This window comes from Tamandua tetradactyla, chromosome 1 (assembly GCF_023851605.1).
Source record: "Tamandua tetradactyla isolate mTamTet1 chromosome 1, mTamTet1.pri, whole genome shotgun sequence".
Lineage (NCBI taxonomy): Eukaryota > Metazoa > Chordata > Mammalia > Pilosa > Myrmecophagidae > Tamandua > Tamandua tetradactyla.
In genome coordinates this window covers 100,780,612-100,797,516 of record NC_135327.1, presented here as the reverse complement: position 1 = coordinate 100,797,516, position 16,905 = coordinate 100,780,612, and the positions used below count along the sequence as shown (strand labels likewise).

At 42.5% G+C, this 16,905-nt stretch overlaps 1 protein-coding gene and 1 pseudogene across 4 annotated transcripts in view; both read left to right on the top strand.

Moving 5' to 3' along the window:
* Nucleotides 1–804: 804 nt before the first annotated feature.
* On the top strand, nucleotides 805–2,640 carry LOC143685735 (E3 SUMO-protein ligase ZBED1-like; annotated as a pseudogene).
* Nucleotides 2,641–6,679: 4,039 nt separating this feature from the next.
* Nucleotides 6,680–16,905, top strand: part of KLHL7 (kelch like family member 7) — a 110,721-nt gene continuing 100,495 nt past the window's right edge. For 2 of the 4 annotated variants that reach the window (XM_077121859.1, XM_077121887.1), the window contains exon 1: nucleotides 14,654–14,992. Coding sequence is in view for 2 of the 4 variants with exons in the window: in XM_077121841.1 (XP_076977956.1) it covers nucleotides 6,922–7,041 (120 nt within the window). In the remaining 2 variants the exon portion in view is untranslated. Of the gene's footprint in view, nucleotides 7,042–7,061; nucleotides 7,630–14,653; nucleotides 14,993–16,905 lie in introns of those variants that run through there. The other 2 variants (XM_077121841.1, XM_077121851.1) reach the window with 2 other exon arrangements.

Here is a 16,905-nt window from a genome sequence, read left to right as displayed (position 1 = left end):
GGGCTCTTCGGTCACATGGCATGTCCCCTCTCTTCTGGGTTCTGTTGACCTTCAGCTTCTATCTTCCTATGGCTTTCTCTCTGCCTGAATTTCATTCCACGTATAAAGGACTCCAGTAATAGGATTTAGATCCACTGAGTTGGGCCATAACTTAACTGAAGTAATCTCATTAAAAGGTCCTCTTTATAAGGGTTCGCACTCATAAGAATGGATTAAGTTTAAGAACATATTTATCTGGGGTACATACAGCTCTAAACCACCACAGGGGATTAGGACTTAATCTTTTAGGGGAGCACAATTCAAACCATAACAATACCTTGTAGATCTGCCTAGTTTTTCCATGCATTATTGAAAGTGGGGTATTCAAGTTTTCAACTACTATTGTTGAATTATCTAACTTAAAGCAATCTAGTTCAGATTAATAACAACTTAATTTAAATATTATACAAAAACTTTGCTCCAGATAGCTCCATTCCCTCTCCTCTGTGCAGTGTGTCATATGTTACACCTTCATACATTTTAAGTCCAGAAACACAGTTTTACAATTATTACTTACGCAATTGCCTTTTACAGTAGATTGGAAAATGAAAGAAATACATATCAAAATATATTTAGGTTCCCCGGAAGCGGTCGGGTCTCCCAGGTCGCCTTTGTCTGCGGTGCGGGCAGCCCCGCAGGTCTACCTGGCCAGTGCCACGATGGTCCTGTTGCAGCTGCTGGGGCGCTGCCAAGGGGGCATCCCAGAGCTAGCAGGTACCCACCCTTGAGCGAAGGTTGAGCTGGCAGGCCCCTGGCGGCAAAGCGATGGAGAAGAAAGGCCCATAGGGCTCTGCTGCGGACCTAAAGCTAGAGGCCCATCCCGCATCAAATGCTTCAACGCCAATGCCGAGGGATGCATCCTAGAATGAAGAAAATCTACTGCCGCATCTGCATGGCGCAGATCACTTATTCCCAAAACACATCCAACCTCCTACCACGTGGAGAAAAAATCACCCCAACGAATTCTTCTGAATTCATCAGTAGCAACACCGAGAAGATGCGGGAGGCGTTCACCACCGGCTTCCCCAAGTTCAAGGCTGAGTCATTCCAATAGCAGACGTGAAACGCGGTCACCGCTACGAGAGCAAGAAGCAGCAGAAACTGACCGCCGCGGTCATTGGCCTTATCTGCGAGCGCCTCTACCTGGCCTCCCTTGTGGGCGAGCCTTTAGGACACTGAGGAAGATGGCAGAACCCAGTAGTTCTTCTGCTGCAAGGCCTTCTGGGAGAAGTACAGTGAGGGCAGGGAGGCAGTCCTCAAGGGGGTCGCCGATGTCCCTGGTGCGGCGTCTCCGCGGACATGTGGAGGAGTGACAACCAGAACAGGACTTGCGTCACTCTGGCCATCCACTTCTGTCGTAGCATCCCCCACAACTGTCTCTCCATCGGCTCCTGGTGCTTGAAGACGTTCGAGGTGCTGGAGAAGAACACAGCAGAGACGATCATACAATATGGCAGACACGATCACCCGGGTCCTGTACAGACCTTCATAGAGCTGGGCGTTAGCACCAAGGTCTTCTCAGCCACCACCGACTACGGCAAGGATGTGGTCAAGGCTTGCCCGCTGCTGAACATCCTGGTCCACATGCTGTGCCTCGGGTGCACATTCAACTCAGGCATTCAGCAGGCCTTCCAGCTCCCCAAGCTGGACACATTGCTGTTTGCTGCCGGCTGGTGGAGCACTTCCAGCAATCCTCTGTGACCATGTTCATGCTGTACCAGAATAGAAGATGCAGAGCCCCGACCACTGCATGCTGGTCAGCGACCCCATGTCCTGGTGCTGCAGTGCCTGAAAGAGCAGCAGTTTGTCGCTGCCGCCTTGCTGGTGGAGGACAGCAACAATCACCTCCTGATGCAGGAGGCTGGCGAGTGGCCCACCGTGGAAGGACTGGTGGGGCTTCTGCAGCCCTTCAAACAGGTGGCTGAAATGTTTTTGGCCTCCAAATCTTCCACCTTCAACACCGTAAAGCTGCTTCTGCACAAGTGCTGAACAAGACTCTTAAAGGAGAGTCAGCAGGTGGAGAGAGGTGGTGGAAGAGGCTAAGAGCCTGCTGGTCAAGACCGAGGACTGAGGCTTCCAGGCTCTGGAGGAGAAGATGTACTCCCTGTCCGAAGAACCCCCAGTGAAGAAGTTTGCACTGGCCCCCAGGCTGCCACCCATCTGTAGCATCATGCTGGCTGAGATTTTCTACCAGTTGGAGAGTGTGAGGACCAGGAGGAGGGGTTACACGCAGGTGGTGGAGGAGCTGAGCAACTTCATGTCCAAGAAGGTCTTCCGCCTCAAGGAGGACTGACTCAAGTGATAGTCTGACTGCCTGGTGCTCTTCCTGGTGCTCCCCAACGTGCTGCAAAATACTGGCGCAGGGTAGCCACTGCATCTTTCCGGAGTGACTCTCCAACTCCTCAGCCATGCTGGTCGGCCCAAAGAGGAATGGGCTGATTACTGCGTACGTGGACAAGCAGATCCTCCTGTACTAAAACTAGCCAAGCGGGGCGAGGTTGAGAGCAGGTGGGACCTGGACCAGGAGCAGGCCTTCCTGCTGGGCACGCAGTCAGCATCCAAGGCGGCTTCTTCAGGATCAGGGCCGGCGGGTTCCTGTAGCAGCACACAGAAGGAAGGCAGGTCTGGTCTTACGGGTTTCCAGGGGACTACATCAAATTCTCAGATGTAAATACTTACCCAGTGTATTCTCGCAAACGGCTTGATCTTTCACTTCCATCTGCCATTTTGGGAAGAACCGGGGAAGAGAGGAAAGTTAAAAGACAAAGAGCTTTGGGGGTCCTGAAGACAGCCGAACAAGCCTTTTTTTTTTTTTTTTTTTTTAAGGATCTATTTGTCACATCCTTTCCTCTTATCTTTGAAAAAAAGGGAAATAGGACCTCTGTTTACTGAGCCTGCCCAAGAATCGCAAATTCTGAAAAGTCCCTAGTAGAAACAGAGTTTGCAGGCTATTTTGCTTCCCAAATACTTACACATCCCACACAATTAATGTTTTCCATAGGAGGGACTGGAATACATTAGAGAATAATAAAAACTTCAGGGCAGGAGTAATGGAGCTAGCATATAATATTTATATATACATACTGACTATTATATTTACCTATGCAATTGCCTTTGCCAGTTCTGTTTATTTATTCTTTTTAATGCCTTAATTTGAACATTTTCATGGCCTTAGAACTGTGAACTTGCAACTTAATAAATTCCTCTCTTTAACAGCCATTCCACTTCTGGTATATCACATTCCAGTAGCCAGCAAACTAAAACACATGCCTTGAACCAATAACTGTCCCAGTGTTTGCCAAGGGTCTCTATGTGTGTTGAGACACACTTTCAATGCTACAACAAGCAACTTGCAACTCTACCTTACCTTTTCCTTCCTAATTATATAGAGCCTCATGTTCAACCAGAGGTGTGAACTTAGGTTTTTCTTGGCATGCCTTCTAAATTTTCAGGAATATAGTGGAGCTTTCCAAGTCCCCTATGATGAGCTCAACAGTTTTTCTATTTAAGTGTTTAAATCAGCCTCTTCTATCTCTAATTGGTAATGCCATCTCAGGTAGCTGCAATATTAAACGTTTGCTGCTGATTATTTTTTGACAAATGCCTTATGGGTAGGGCTGTTGTCACAGAGCAAGCTCTGAGTCAAGTCAAATAAAAACAAGATGGAACTTTTCAGCTATTGCCAGATAGCTCAGATAGTGAGAATTTTCTTGGAGTTTTGGGAAGTTTGAAACCTGTTCTGCCCCCTCCAGTGTCTGTTAGGCTGGTGTTCTCAGCTACCACAGCTGCAAGGCTGCTGGCTTTGAAGACCACAGAGCTGGGGAGAGGGAGATGGGATTAGGCCAAGTTAAAATGCTACTTCTCACTGTTGTTATCAATATTCAGCTTTTTTTTCTTGAATAAACACTTCTTGGATTGTTGCAAACCCTTATTTAATTTCTGACAGTTTTTGTCAATGTTCTCGTTGGTTTTATGGAGGAATGGATTTTCTGAGGTCCTTACTCTGTGTTCTAGAAGTTGAGGTCATATTTATAATTTATATATGGTATTATCAATTTATTCATGCCAAGCGTATTTCTTCAGTTTTTGACTGAATCAATGAGTACCAAACACTTTGCTTACAATTTTATATTTTTGCTTACAATTTTACATGTTACATTTACATTGAAATAATTTTTCGCAGCCAACTTCTGGTTCTATAAATTTCAAACTTGCTTCACCTCCACTATTTACATCCTTCCAGTGCTGGGCACTGCAGTACATACAGTGACAAGATCTCTGGCACTGAATCTTTTCATTCAACACAGAATTGGCAGAGTAGGCATAAAAGAGTATTCTTGGAAGAATCCCTACATCAGAATAGCTAAAAGTACCTTAATCATAAACAAAAGTAACTATGATCTACAAAAATACATCCCAGTAAATCCCAACAAAGTGTATTGCCAACTCAGTTTATCCTTAGCCAGTTTCCAAAAATACCCACGGCCACTCCACTACCACTTGACAGTAAAAGAAGTCTAGTAAAAATAGAAAGAGAGAGCAGGCTCTACCTGTTGCAGTTAAAATAACTTTTGTGAAATTTTACAAAACCAAATGAACACATTACTAGGAGTACAGCCTTGAAAGAGGCCTGTTCAAGTGAGAGGCTCTGAATTTTAAGCTTAGTTAAACTCACTCTAAATCTCAATCTTTCTCTCACATACACACACCCACACACCAACTGGTTTCTTGTCTGACTTCTCTTTGGGTTTTTGGCTTTATTTTTTTCTCTTTTGCCGCAGACTTCCTTTCTTTGTCTGCATACATGCTCCAAAGATGGGCTACCTGACCATCTTGTACACACTCATAGAGCTACCATATGCCAGCTCACCAACATCCATCTGTTCAATCTCTAGAAAGTCTCTGATGGTCTTCACCCCAGATTATTAACTGGCTTTAATTCAGGTGTTCAATCTTTACTCAATAAGCTGAGACAAGATAGAGGTGAGGTCCCACAAAACAAGTATTCCTTTAGGGTCCCACCCCTGTGGGTGGATAGAAGAGAATTGGGCTGGGCTGTGTTGACAACTAAAAAAGGCAGCTACCTATGGCAAAGTTAGAATAGGTTTCTTTACTGCAAATTTTCTCTAAGCATTTAATACGCAAATATATTTTTTAATCTTCCCAAGAACATATTTAACAATCATTTCCCAAAATTGTATTTCCAAGGACCCGGTTTCCAAGTTGGAATGGGAGTGGAGTGTTCATAAAACCGGTATTCTTAGGAATACATTTTGGGAAATTCTAGATTAAATAATAATAGTTTGTATTATTAATTCAGAGTAAAACTGAGAGATTATTTTATTTTATCTAATTACTATTCTAAGCAATTTTGTAGTCCTTATATCAATCTATGTCATGGGTTCTATTATTCCATTTTTACAGATTAGAAAACAGAGGCACAAGAAAAATTAAGCAGTTTACTCAAGGTCACACTAAAAAATGGGAGTGCTTGACCTTGCAAACAGCCAGTCGGCATCCTGAACTTCATGCTTAACTCTCTCTGCTGGTCCTTTTGAGTTCTGAATCCTTTGTTTTAAAAATGTGTATTCTGAAACATGTAAAAGGACTGTTGCGCTATCAAACAATAAGAATGTTGCTCCTTGTTTAATTTGCCTTGTTACAAAACTAGTAAACAAAACTTTCATTTTTAATTTCATTAGGAATAAGTGGTTCCTATTGCCAGGGTCCTCTCTAAATATCCAAATTATTAATGAGAACCTCTAGATTAAAAGAAAAAAGATAAAGTGCACAAAAGCAGTATGAATGTTTTCTTTTGTAAAAATGGAGGCATATGCCTCTTGCTTTTTCATTTGATATACTGTATAGTGTTCCTCAGGAGAAATTACAATGTTTCAATTGTTAATTATTTTACATAAAACTTGTTTCTGTATGTTCCTAAGTAGATCTAGGTAAAAAAACAAGGGGAGATGTAGATTTTTCAGAATGTACAATAACATTCAATTTCAAATAACCCGGTATAATGTTATTCACTAGAAAAAATAAATACATACAGTTACAAAAAGTGCTTTCATGAGTACTGTGACTGACTTTCGTATTCCCTAAGAACACGGGGGAAGCCTAACGGAAGGTTTCTGGAGATGACACCTGATTTCGGTTTCAAATATTAAGTAGGAGTAAGCCAGTGTAAGAGGAAAGGATTCCACGCCAGGGGACAGCCAAGTTGATTCTGTGTTCTTGCTATACGAATCCCAAGAAAATAAATCTTGCGCTCCATGTAATAAGCCTTTAAGTTGCAATATGCGTATTCTTCTACTCATTCAAGAAACGCTCGTTGAACGCCTACAATAGGCTCTGACAAAGCAAAGAAGAAAACAGCAACCCTGCTTACACTACTGGGAGATACTTCAATGCGTTCTGCCGCCCAATTATCAAAAAAAGATAATACAGTCACGCAACCTAAAAGTGGGAAACCAATCAGCGTGGGACAAATGAAAAAAGACGTGGGAACACCTCCGGGGATAACCACACCCGCCGCAGTGCGCGCGCGTAGCTCAGGAACGGCGCGCGGCGGTGACGCGAGGCCCCGCCCCCTGCCCTCTCCGCAGCGCCCCGCCCCCCGAGCGAAGTGCGCAGGCCCCTTCGCCTCCCGCAAGCTCCCGAGGGGGAGCCCGGCCTGGTGTTTCCGCAGTGGTCGAACCGCCGCCGCCGCTGCCGCTGCTCGACAGCAGTCGCAGTTTGCTCTCCAGCTCTCCGTGGAGCAGGGCGCTGCAGTCGTAGTTCCGGCGGTCGTGTTTGGTAAACAGAAGCCTCAGTGAGACCGAAGCGTGCAGCCTCTCGCACGGCCCGGCGAGCCCCGAGCGTGAACCGATCTGAGGGAGGATGGCAGCCTCCGGGGTGGAGAAAAGCAGCAAGAAAAAGACTGAGAAGAAACTTGCTGCTCGAGAAGAAGCTAAATTGTTGGCGGGCTTCATGGGAGTGATGAATAGCATGAGGAAACAGGTACCGCCTGTGGGAGTGACGGACGGTAGCGGGGAGGTGGTCCTGGTCTCCGGCCCCCGACCCTCTTCGTCTGCCCTCGCCCTTGGCGCGCGGGCGAAGCTGCTGTTAGCGGAGGGTCGCGTAAAACACTTCGCGAGCAGAAGTGCTTCCACGTCTGTTGCTGCTGTAGCTTCAAAGTGAGACTCCTGGGGGAACTCCTCGGGCTAGCACTCGACGTTAGGTGCGGGTGGTATGACAGCTCTGCCCTAGTTACCTCTTTGTGAGGCGAGGATCCTTCCACTGGCGAGTTGTTTTAAGGTGTCGTGGGATCTTGGGTGAAGAAGCCCATTGGCCCAGCCCAACCCGAAACCCCCCAAGAAGGGAGAAGTGTTGCTGGCCTGAGATCAGCTACTCTTAAGTAAGGATCCCGCCCCCCGCTCTGTTTTACCCGGGTGGAGCTTGTTGAAGACGTCCTCCGTACTTGCTAATTTAGAGAAGCAGCCATCGATAAATAACAGCTTTAAGGGCGCTGAGCACTCCTGTTATCTGGAGGAGGTCTTTGTTCTGTCTTTGATGTGTGGCGCCTTGAAAATCTTCACATCGCGAAAGGTGGGTTATAAAAAGAACGTGTTTGAACCGCTAGGGAAGGTAGACAAGAGAGTTTTTACATTTTTAAAATTCCAGAACATCTCCTGTACCGATAAACATAGGAAAGTCACATGGTTACTTTTTTATTCTGCAAGCTTTATTCATAGAAAATACACGTCTAAGGAGATTTATGGAATTTTTCAGTTTTGTGGCTGTGGTCCTGTTTTCTAAGAAGACAAAAGCAAATGTTGGTATGAATAACCCCAAAACCTGGTTTGTTTATCTAGTGGTTCTGATGGGAACATGGACGCCAGTAGAGGATTTTAAGACTTTTATGAAGATATTAACTTCTGATTTCTTTAAACAATCTCTGACTGCCAGGACCTTGTCTTTGTTCACCATCTCCTGGCATAGTCAGTACAAAGTGCCTGCTGAGCACAGTAGATAATCTATGGGAATGTCTTTATATCTTTCCTGGCCTTTGTGCTGAAGTAGTTGGATAATGTTAGAATTTTAAATGTAACTCTGAAACTGTAAGCAAACTATGTAGTTAAAATGTTAGTCCCACAGAGAAACAAAATGTAGGATGTGCACCCAGTTATGGAGTGACACTACTTAAGTTATGCATTAATCACTATTGTTTGTGTTCTCTCATCCTTACTGCCCTAGACTAGGAGGCACCATGCATCATGTGCCCTAAAGAATGTAATCTTAAAGGATGTAGTAAAATAACTGAGACAAGTAACTAATGAAGTTCCTCAGATTCCTGCTAAATGTTACATGTTACCCAAGATGATTAACTTTGTCTCTAACTTGTATAAAATCCACAAGAAAAATCACTAGGGGAGGGCAGGTTTGAGACCAACCAGGGCTCTTGTCCTCTCACAGCCATGTTCAGTGTATCTGTACATTAAGCGCCATCGAGTGACAAACCCAGATTTGGGTGGTCTCATCTTCAATTGTGTCTGAATTATTTTATGTAGCTTACTTCTATGTATATGAATTTTCACATTCATATTCCTCTTACATGAATCTTTTTGTGTTTATAACACACTGACTTCCAACTGCGGGTGAATTTAACCGGTCTGCCTATAAACTGCACTTCACTAGTGCTCAAACTTGTTGAGGACTCTTCATGACCTTCTCTTTCCCCCAAATGCAGTGTTTTCATCCATGAACTATAGTATTATAAAACATTGCCCCTTTTCTTAAATAGATAGGGCCCAACTGGGAGGAAGCAGCAAATGTTTATTCAAGAAGGAGAGGATTGTCTGAGACCCTAGGTTTAGATTTTGGGATTTAAAAATTAATCCATATCTATATTTTAGACTTAGCTTTAGACTGGGTTAACATCTTTTTATTTACTGTTAGATAGAAATGCAGATATTGTAGTTACTGAAAAATCAAGGTTCCATTATTAAGTAGGAAAGGGAAAATGATACTTTGGTGAGCAACCAGGAATCTCTTCCACGATGGTTAACTGACCTTAATATGCCAGATTCTCCTTTTATCAGTGGGTTTGCATGTGATTCAAGCCATACTCCAATATTACTTTCATCAACTTCATGGACTCCTGCATCTTTTGCAAGATTTGCAGTTTCATTTTGCAATGGATTTATATTGTGTTTATATTGTATTGTTCTGTTTAACAAAGGAGAGACCAAGAACAACTGACAAGGGCAGATGGGAACTGGCAGAAATAGAAGCTGGTCTGAGGCAGTGGAGGAAGGTTTGAGTGAGGGCCAATTTTGTAAATTCGTCTTCTTTAGTGAATGTTTTTGTGTTATGACTAATTTTACTTCTACTTATGATCTCATTGCTTTTGGATTCAAGATAATAAGTACCTAAATGACAGGCATCCCTCTCTTTACACCTAGAAACATTCTTATGAGAATTGGAGAGTATCTTGTGAAGTTAGAATGCCAGACTTCCAATTCCTGCCCTAGCAGTAATTGTGTGACCCTGATCATTTCATCACTGCTTAAAATGGTATCCAATCCTATGCATAGAGGAGAAAGGGGGTTCTGCATAGGCAGTAGCCTCAGCTTCTTGTGGAGTCTTTTCCTCTGTCCTTTCAGTCATTGATAGCCTTTTGTTTTTAAATAAACTTTCTGTTGAAGTATAGCATGTAAGAGGGGGAAGATCATAACATGCAGCTCAGTAAATTATTACAAAGTGAGCCACCACCATCTAGGAACAGATGACTAGTACGCGAGAGGTCCCCTTTTACACCTCTCTTAAATCACTACCCTCCCAATAGTAACCTCTATTCTAACTTCTATCATAGATTTGTTTTTCCTGTTATTAAACTTAGATAAATGAATGGATTATACAGGATGTAATCTTGTGCCTTGGTTTCTAAAGTCATCATTATGCTTGTGAGATTCATCTGTGCTTGTGTTTTGCCCTATCTCATCCTATTTTTACATAGTATTCCATTGTATGAATATGCCACCATTTATCCATTCTACAGTTATGGACATTTGGGTTATTTCTAATTTGGGGCTATTAAAAATAGTACTACTTTGAAAATGTTTGTGCATGTCTTTTGGTGGTACATGTATGCATTTCTGTTGGAAAATACTTGGAGTGGAGTTGTTGAGTCATACAGGATGCTGTAACTGTTTATATGCTGATTGAGTGCTAATAATTATTTGGAAAATGATGCTATGTGTTCTGTTTGACTAAGTTTTAAGTTGCTTCTTAGTAATAGCCATCTTTGGAAACATATAATATATCCACAATTATGTTTTATTGCACATGCTTTTATGTGGTCTATTCCATATTTTAAAGTTGCATAGACCATGTTCTGGTTTGAAAGCTGCTGGAATGCAATATTCCAGAAAGGGAATGGCTTTTTAAAAGGGGAATTTATTAAGTTGCAGTTCACAGTTCTATGGCCATGAAAATGTCCAAATTAAGGCACTAACAAGAGGTTACCTTCACTCAGGAAAGCCTGATGAAGTTCAGGGTTTCTCTCTCAGCTGGAAGGGCATGTGGCAAAGTCTGCTAGCTTTCTCTCCTGGCTCCTTGTTTCATGAAACTCTCCTGGTGCATTTTCCTTCTTTTTCTCCAAAGGTCTTTGACTGCATAGGCTCTCATGGCCCTCTAGCTTTTTCCAAAATAGTTCCTTCTTAAAGGGCTTCAGTAAACAACCCCACCTTGAATGGGTGGAGACACATCTCCATGGAAACCATCTACTTAAACATTACCACCCACAATTGGGTGGGTCATGTCTCCTTGGAAGCAGTAAAAAGGATAGCACCCAGCAATACTGAATGAGGATTAAAGGACATGGCTTTTCTGGGGTACACAAGATTCAAACAGGCACAGACCACATGAGACTTAACTCACTTAGAGGAAGAAAAATACTAAGGTTGGATGAAAATTGAAATAGAGCTGAGTTTGCTTTGACAGCTCTTCGTAGGTAAAATAGAACTTTTAAAAGGTCAGAAAAGATCTTGAAATGTTGTACCTATACTGAAGGTGTTTGGATTTGCTAAAGCTGCCAGAATGCAGTATAACAGAAATACGTTGACTTTTACAATGGGGATTTATTAGTTTATATATTTAAAGTTCTGAGGCCATGAATATATCCATATTAAAGCGTCAAGAGGAAGATACTTTCTCTGAGGAAAAGCTGCTGGCATCCAGGTTCCTCTGTCACATGGGAAGGCCATGGCTGGCATTGCTGGTCTTTCACTCCTGGGTTCTGTTGCTTTCAGCTTCTGGTTCCAGTGGCCTCCCCTAGAGCATCTGTGGTCCTCTCTTAGCATCACTGATGTTTCATAGGGCATTTTTCTCTAAACGCTCGCTTAGTAATTCTGCCCTTTATACTCTCATAAAGGGCTCCAGTAAAGGATCAAGACCCACCTTGAATGTGCTGGGTCACATCTCAATTGACAACCTAATCAAAAGGTCCCATCCACAATATATCTGTACCCACGAGAATGGGTTAAAAGAACATGGCCTTTTCTGGGGTACGTACAGCTCCAGACTACTACACTCCACCCTCTGGACCCCCAAAAGACATGTTCTTTCCATATGCAAAATGCATTAATTCCAATCACAGTATCACGAAAGCTTAAATCATCAGTAGCAATATTAAGTACAAAGTCTCATCAGTGTCAGAGTTCTAGTTTGCTAGCTGCAGAACGCAATATACCAGAAATGAAGTGGCTTTGAAAACGAAGAATTTAATAAGTTGCTAGTTTACAGTTCTAAGGCCGAGAAAATATCCCAATTAAAATAAGTCTATAGAAATGTCCAATCTAAGGCATCCAGGGGAAGATATCCTTGTTCAAGAAGGCCAGTGATGTTCAACATTTCTCTCTCAACTGGAAGGGCTTATGGTGAACATGGCAGCATCTACTGGCTTTCTCGTGGCTCTACAAAATGGGATTCTCTCCAAAATGTTTCCTCTTTTAAAGGATTAATGGGTGGAGTCACAATTCCATGGAAGCTATCTGATCAAAAGTTACCACCCAAATTGGGTGGGTCACATCTCCATGGGAACAGTCAAAGTACTCTCAGCCAGCAGTATTGAATGATTAAAGGATATGGCTTTTCTGGGGTCCACCACAGATTCAAACTGGCACAGTCAGTTAAAGGCATGGTCTGTCCTAAGGCAAAATTCTCCTCTGGCTATGAACCCATGAAACTTAGAACAGGTTGTCTGCTTCCAGTATACAAAGGAGGGATAGTCATAGGATAAATGTTCCCATTTCCATAGGGAGAAATTAGAAGGAAAACTGGTTAAAGATCTCACATATTTCTGAAAACCTGCAGTGCAAACTCCATTAGATTTCTAAGTCTGAGAGTCATCTGTAGAAAGGTGTTTTATCCTTGGGGCTTGAGATTGTGACAGCCCCTCTCCAAGGGCTTATGTACTGGCCCTGCTCTTTCCCAAATACTGAGGTGAGGGTTCTAACATCTCCAAGCATTGGAGAGTCTATCATGTTTTCATCTTCACCCTATTCAAACTTTGGGGTGACACCCAGACTCCCTGCCAATTTCAGGCACAGGCTCATCCCTCTTCAGACAGTGGGGTCATAGCCAGGCTCTCTCCAATCCCCAGGAAATGTGTCCATCCTCTCTGAGGCCTGGAGTTGCAGCATTCTTCCTGAATAATGGGTTGGCCAAGTTCCCCTCAATTCTCCAGGCATCTGAGAGCCCTTGGGTTGTATCACTCTTCCTGAACTGGAACCAGCCAGTGATTAACAAGCTATGGCCCAGGTCTAGCATGATGGTCAAAAGAAGACCTGCTGTATCTACCACCTGCTAGCTGTAGGAACGATAGAGTAGAAGATCTTCCAACAACTGAGCCACAAGAAGGCATTTGAGCAGCTGTGTAGTGAACAAGAAGCAGGGTGTGTAGCAGCACTTCTCTCTTGGTGAGTTGAAGGAGCCATTTACCTTGGATGAGGCTAGCCTCAGTGACACACGTGACAGGTTGTGCTGCTGCCTCTGTGTCAACAACCGCCAGGTCTGGCCATCTCCTAATGGTTCCAGCTATACCCCAGACCTGGCACAATGAAACCATAGCACTGATAATCAGGGGCTTCAGGATGAGGTACTCTAGGCTGCCTGGGATGCTGCCTCCACTTCCATCACCTTTGTCTCCCACCAGCACTCCTATGAGGAGCAACGAGGGCTCCGCTGATAGCCAGCTGGCCTGGATATAGCTGTAGAAGGGGAAGACACGAAAAGAGGCTCCCTGCCCACAGGGCCCTGCTATATTTTGTTCTCTGAGAGAAAATCATCAAGAAGAGCTGCATGATATTTGCACAAAATTTTTTTTATAAGAAAACCTTTTTTTTTTTTTTTTTGGTTTAAAAACAAGGAATAAAGTGATGAAATGGGAGGGGGGGAGACCTCTGCAAACTCTGGGGCAAATTCACCCTTTCCATGTGTATGGGTGGATCCACTCTACTGGCCCAAGATTTCTTGGCTCCAGACCTTAGCTTCCATGGTTCTACCTTTGAAGCCATTTTTCCTTCAATCTGTTCCTTTTCTGCCCCTTTTAGTCCAGACTTGCAGTGGTTCCATTTATACAGGTCCTCCAACAAACTTGTCAGTTTTGCATGTAGCATACAGGGGTCCCACCATCAGAAAATAGGACTTTCCACAAATCCTTTCTGGATAACTCCATTTCAAATCCTATCTTGTCCTGAAATGGCTGGCTGGTTCCATGTTTGGGGAACATGGAATACTCATAGGGAACTATCCTCTGGGGACTGATTTTCTAAAAGTTCAGAATTTTCCAAACTATCAACTGCTAGTTTCTTTGTACCAAGAGTTCAGTTCTCAATGTATTCCTTTCCTCTTACATTTTTCACATTTAGTTTAGAAATTTTCTCAGCTAAATATTCAAACTCATCACTTTCAAGTTCTCCCATCCAGCACCAGTACTCAATTTGCCAAATTCTCTGCCACTTTAAAACAAGGATCATATTCCTTGCCTTTTGCAATAGCACATTCATCATTTCTGTCTAAGGCCTCATCAGATTTGCCTTTAGCTTCCATATTTCTATGAAAATAGTCTCTCTCAGGCAGTCAAAGCTTTTTCTATCAAGCTTCTCACAATTCTTCCAGAATCTTCCCCTTATCCATTTAGAAAGCTGTTTCAGCATTTTTGGTGTTTGCATCTTGCAGCACCCAACTTCTTGGTATCAACATTTGTTTCAGTTTGCTGAAGCTGCTAGATGCAATATAAAGAAATGTGTTGGCTTTCACAATGGGGATTTATTAGTTTACAAATTTACAGTCCTAAAGCCATGAAAATGCCCACATTAAGGTAACAAGAAGAAGATAACTTCTCGAAGGAAAGGCTGCTGGCATCTGGGGTTCCTTTGTCACGTGAGAAAAACATTGTGATCTGCTGGTCTTTCTCTCTGCTGGAGTCTGGTTTCACTTGCTGTCTCCAGAATGTCTCTGGGCATTTCTTTGTATCATAACTTCTCCCATGGCATTTTCTTTCTAAGCTCTCTCTGTGAACTCTCTCTCTCTCTTTTTTTTTTTTTTTTTGGCATGGGCAGGTACCAGAAATCGAACCCGGGTCTCTGGCATGGTAGGTAAGAACTCTGCCTACTGAGCCACCGTGGCCCACCCTCTGTGAACTCTCTTTAAGTATTAAGACCCACCTTGAATGGGTTGGGTCACATCTCCATGGAAACAACCCAGTCAAAAGGTCCCACTCAACAATAGGTCTGCCCCCACAAGAATGGAGTAAAAGAACAGTTTTTCTAGGGTACATAACAACTCCAGGCTACCACAGAAGGTATATTGATTTTTAAGAAAATACAAGCTAGCACTTAATAGTTTAAAGCACAGCAGTTTAAAGCACAGCTTCCTTTTTATCTTCAAAATCAGCCATCTGAGGAAGGTAAGGCAACTATTATTTTTGTTTCCATTTTATAGAAGAGAAAAATAAATGTCAGAAAAGCTGTATATTTGGTCCCATGTCACAAACTATTAAGTGGCAGAATTGGTTTACTGGCACCACATCCTGTGCCCTTTCCATTGTAGAGTACAAACAGCTACATAAGATTGTGATTACAGCCTGTTTACCTGACCTAAATTATGCTTTTGAAATGCAGTTCATGTCTTAACCCAGCGTTTTAAAACATTTTATTTACCTTTCCTTGAATTCGAATTAGTAAAATGTGGGAAAAATATAAAAAGTTTGTTTTGCTGGCTTAAACTTAGCTATAGTAAATTAAGGAGTTCTCAACAATTCTAATAAACCTCACTAGCACTAGATGCTGAAGGCATGAATACCTGCAGTTTCTGTAAGGGAACTCATCTTGACAACCCTGTGAACCAGCTATTTTCATCTATTCCATCCCTAGTGGTCCTCTGGTCATCTTTTCTGTATTACTTTTTCATTCCTGTAATGTTTTACATTTGTTCTCCACTGACCCAACCTTCTACCTCTTCTTTCCTTCAAACTTTCCCTGACCCTTTTGTGACTTGATGTTCCTATACATTAACAACTCCCCAATCTATTATTTTGAGCTGTTGTTTTGTAGTAATTCTTATAAAACTATAGTTTTCTCCATTTTTTCTCTATTTAGTATTCTGTGGCACAGGGATCTCAGGGATAGGAAGTAGTCAGTATCCTTTTTGCTCTCCAGTGAAACTTTTGTGTCCTTATTCATCTCCCTTCTTAGGCAGAATTCCTGCTTCTTTGAGATAAATGTCATTTGGCTATTCTTCTTTCTGTTCCTTCTTGTTGCTTTCATGTATTTACCTTCTGGAGAGTTCCTCTCATTTCTTGATTATTTTAATACCTCCCTCATTATCTTCTTTATCTGAACTATTGTTGCACTCATGAGGTACTTCTTTATTCATATAGAAGACTTATTCATGTGGTTCCCCAGTTCCTTTGGCTTCATCCCTACTCACTTTCTCTTCCATTCTATCTTAGCCACCCATTCCCAGGGTACTTGGACCTTATCATTACTGGAAATAGTTCTGCTTCAAAAATTTCTAATCTTATGTCCCATTCTCTGACCATAACCTTTCTTATTGCTTGTTCTTTTCCCACCATCCAGATCTTCCTCTTTTTAGCTCTCCTTTTTGTCTGTCCAGCTTAGGAGATTTTATCTGGCTTTTTGCTCTCTTTCCAATGCCCAAGCTTTCTTACCCCTCTGTGGTTTCTGCATTTCCATCTGGCAGAACTTCAGCATGGATGACTATTTACTTTCTTTTGCATAAAACTTTCAATCACAGCTGGAAAATGTTCTATTACTGGGCAGTCTTCTGCCATGCAAGTTCTTAGCTAACAACTTCAACTGAGCTAACAGCACTGGTATGCTGTCCTACTTTCCAGTCATTTAAGCCCAAGTCCTTTCTCTGTACTCTAATTTTTAGCAGATCACTCCTCCTTTGATACTTCAGAATAAATAGAAGCCCTTAGTCTGGAACTATCTTTTAACTTTCCACCACCAACTCTATAATCCTGTTTTGGCACCTTCTCTTTTCTCTTTTGCTCCTACTACAATGAAGAAGCTGCCTCTTTTTCTTTTTATGTCTAGTCTGTGAGCTTGGCCTTTGACTCCTTCAGAATCAGCTTTTTTTATTAGAGAAGTTAAGCCATTGGTTATTATATTTTTAAAGATCATTTTTAACTTCTCCCTCTCTTTAGATTCTTGCTACCAGCACTTAAGTATGTTGTAACTCTCCACATTTTAAACCAACCAAACAACTAACAAACTGACTCACCCATTCTCACCCACATTCCCCTCTAAATAGCATCTTCTGTACTCTCTCAAAGCCAAAAGATGGGTAGATTGA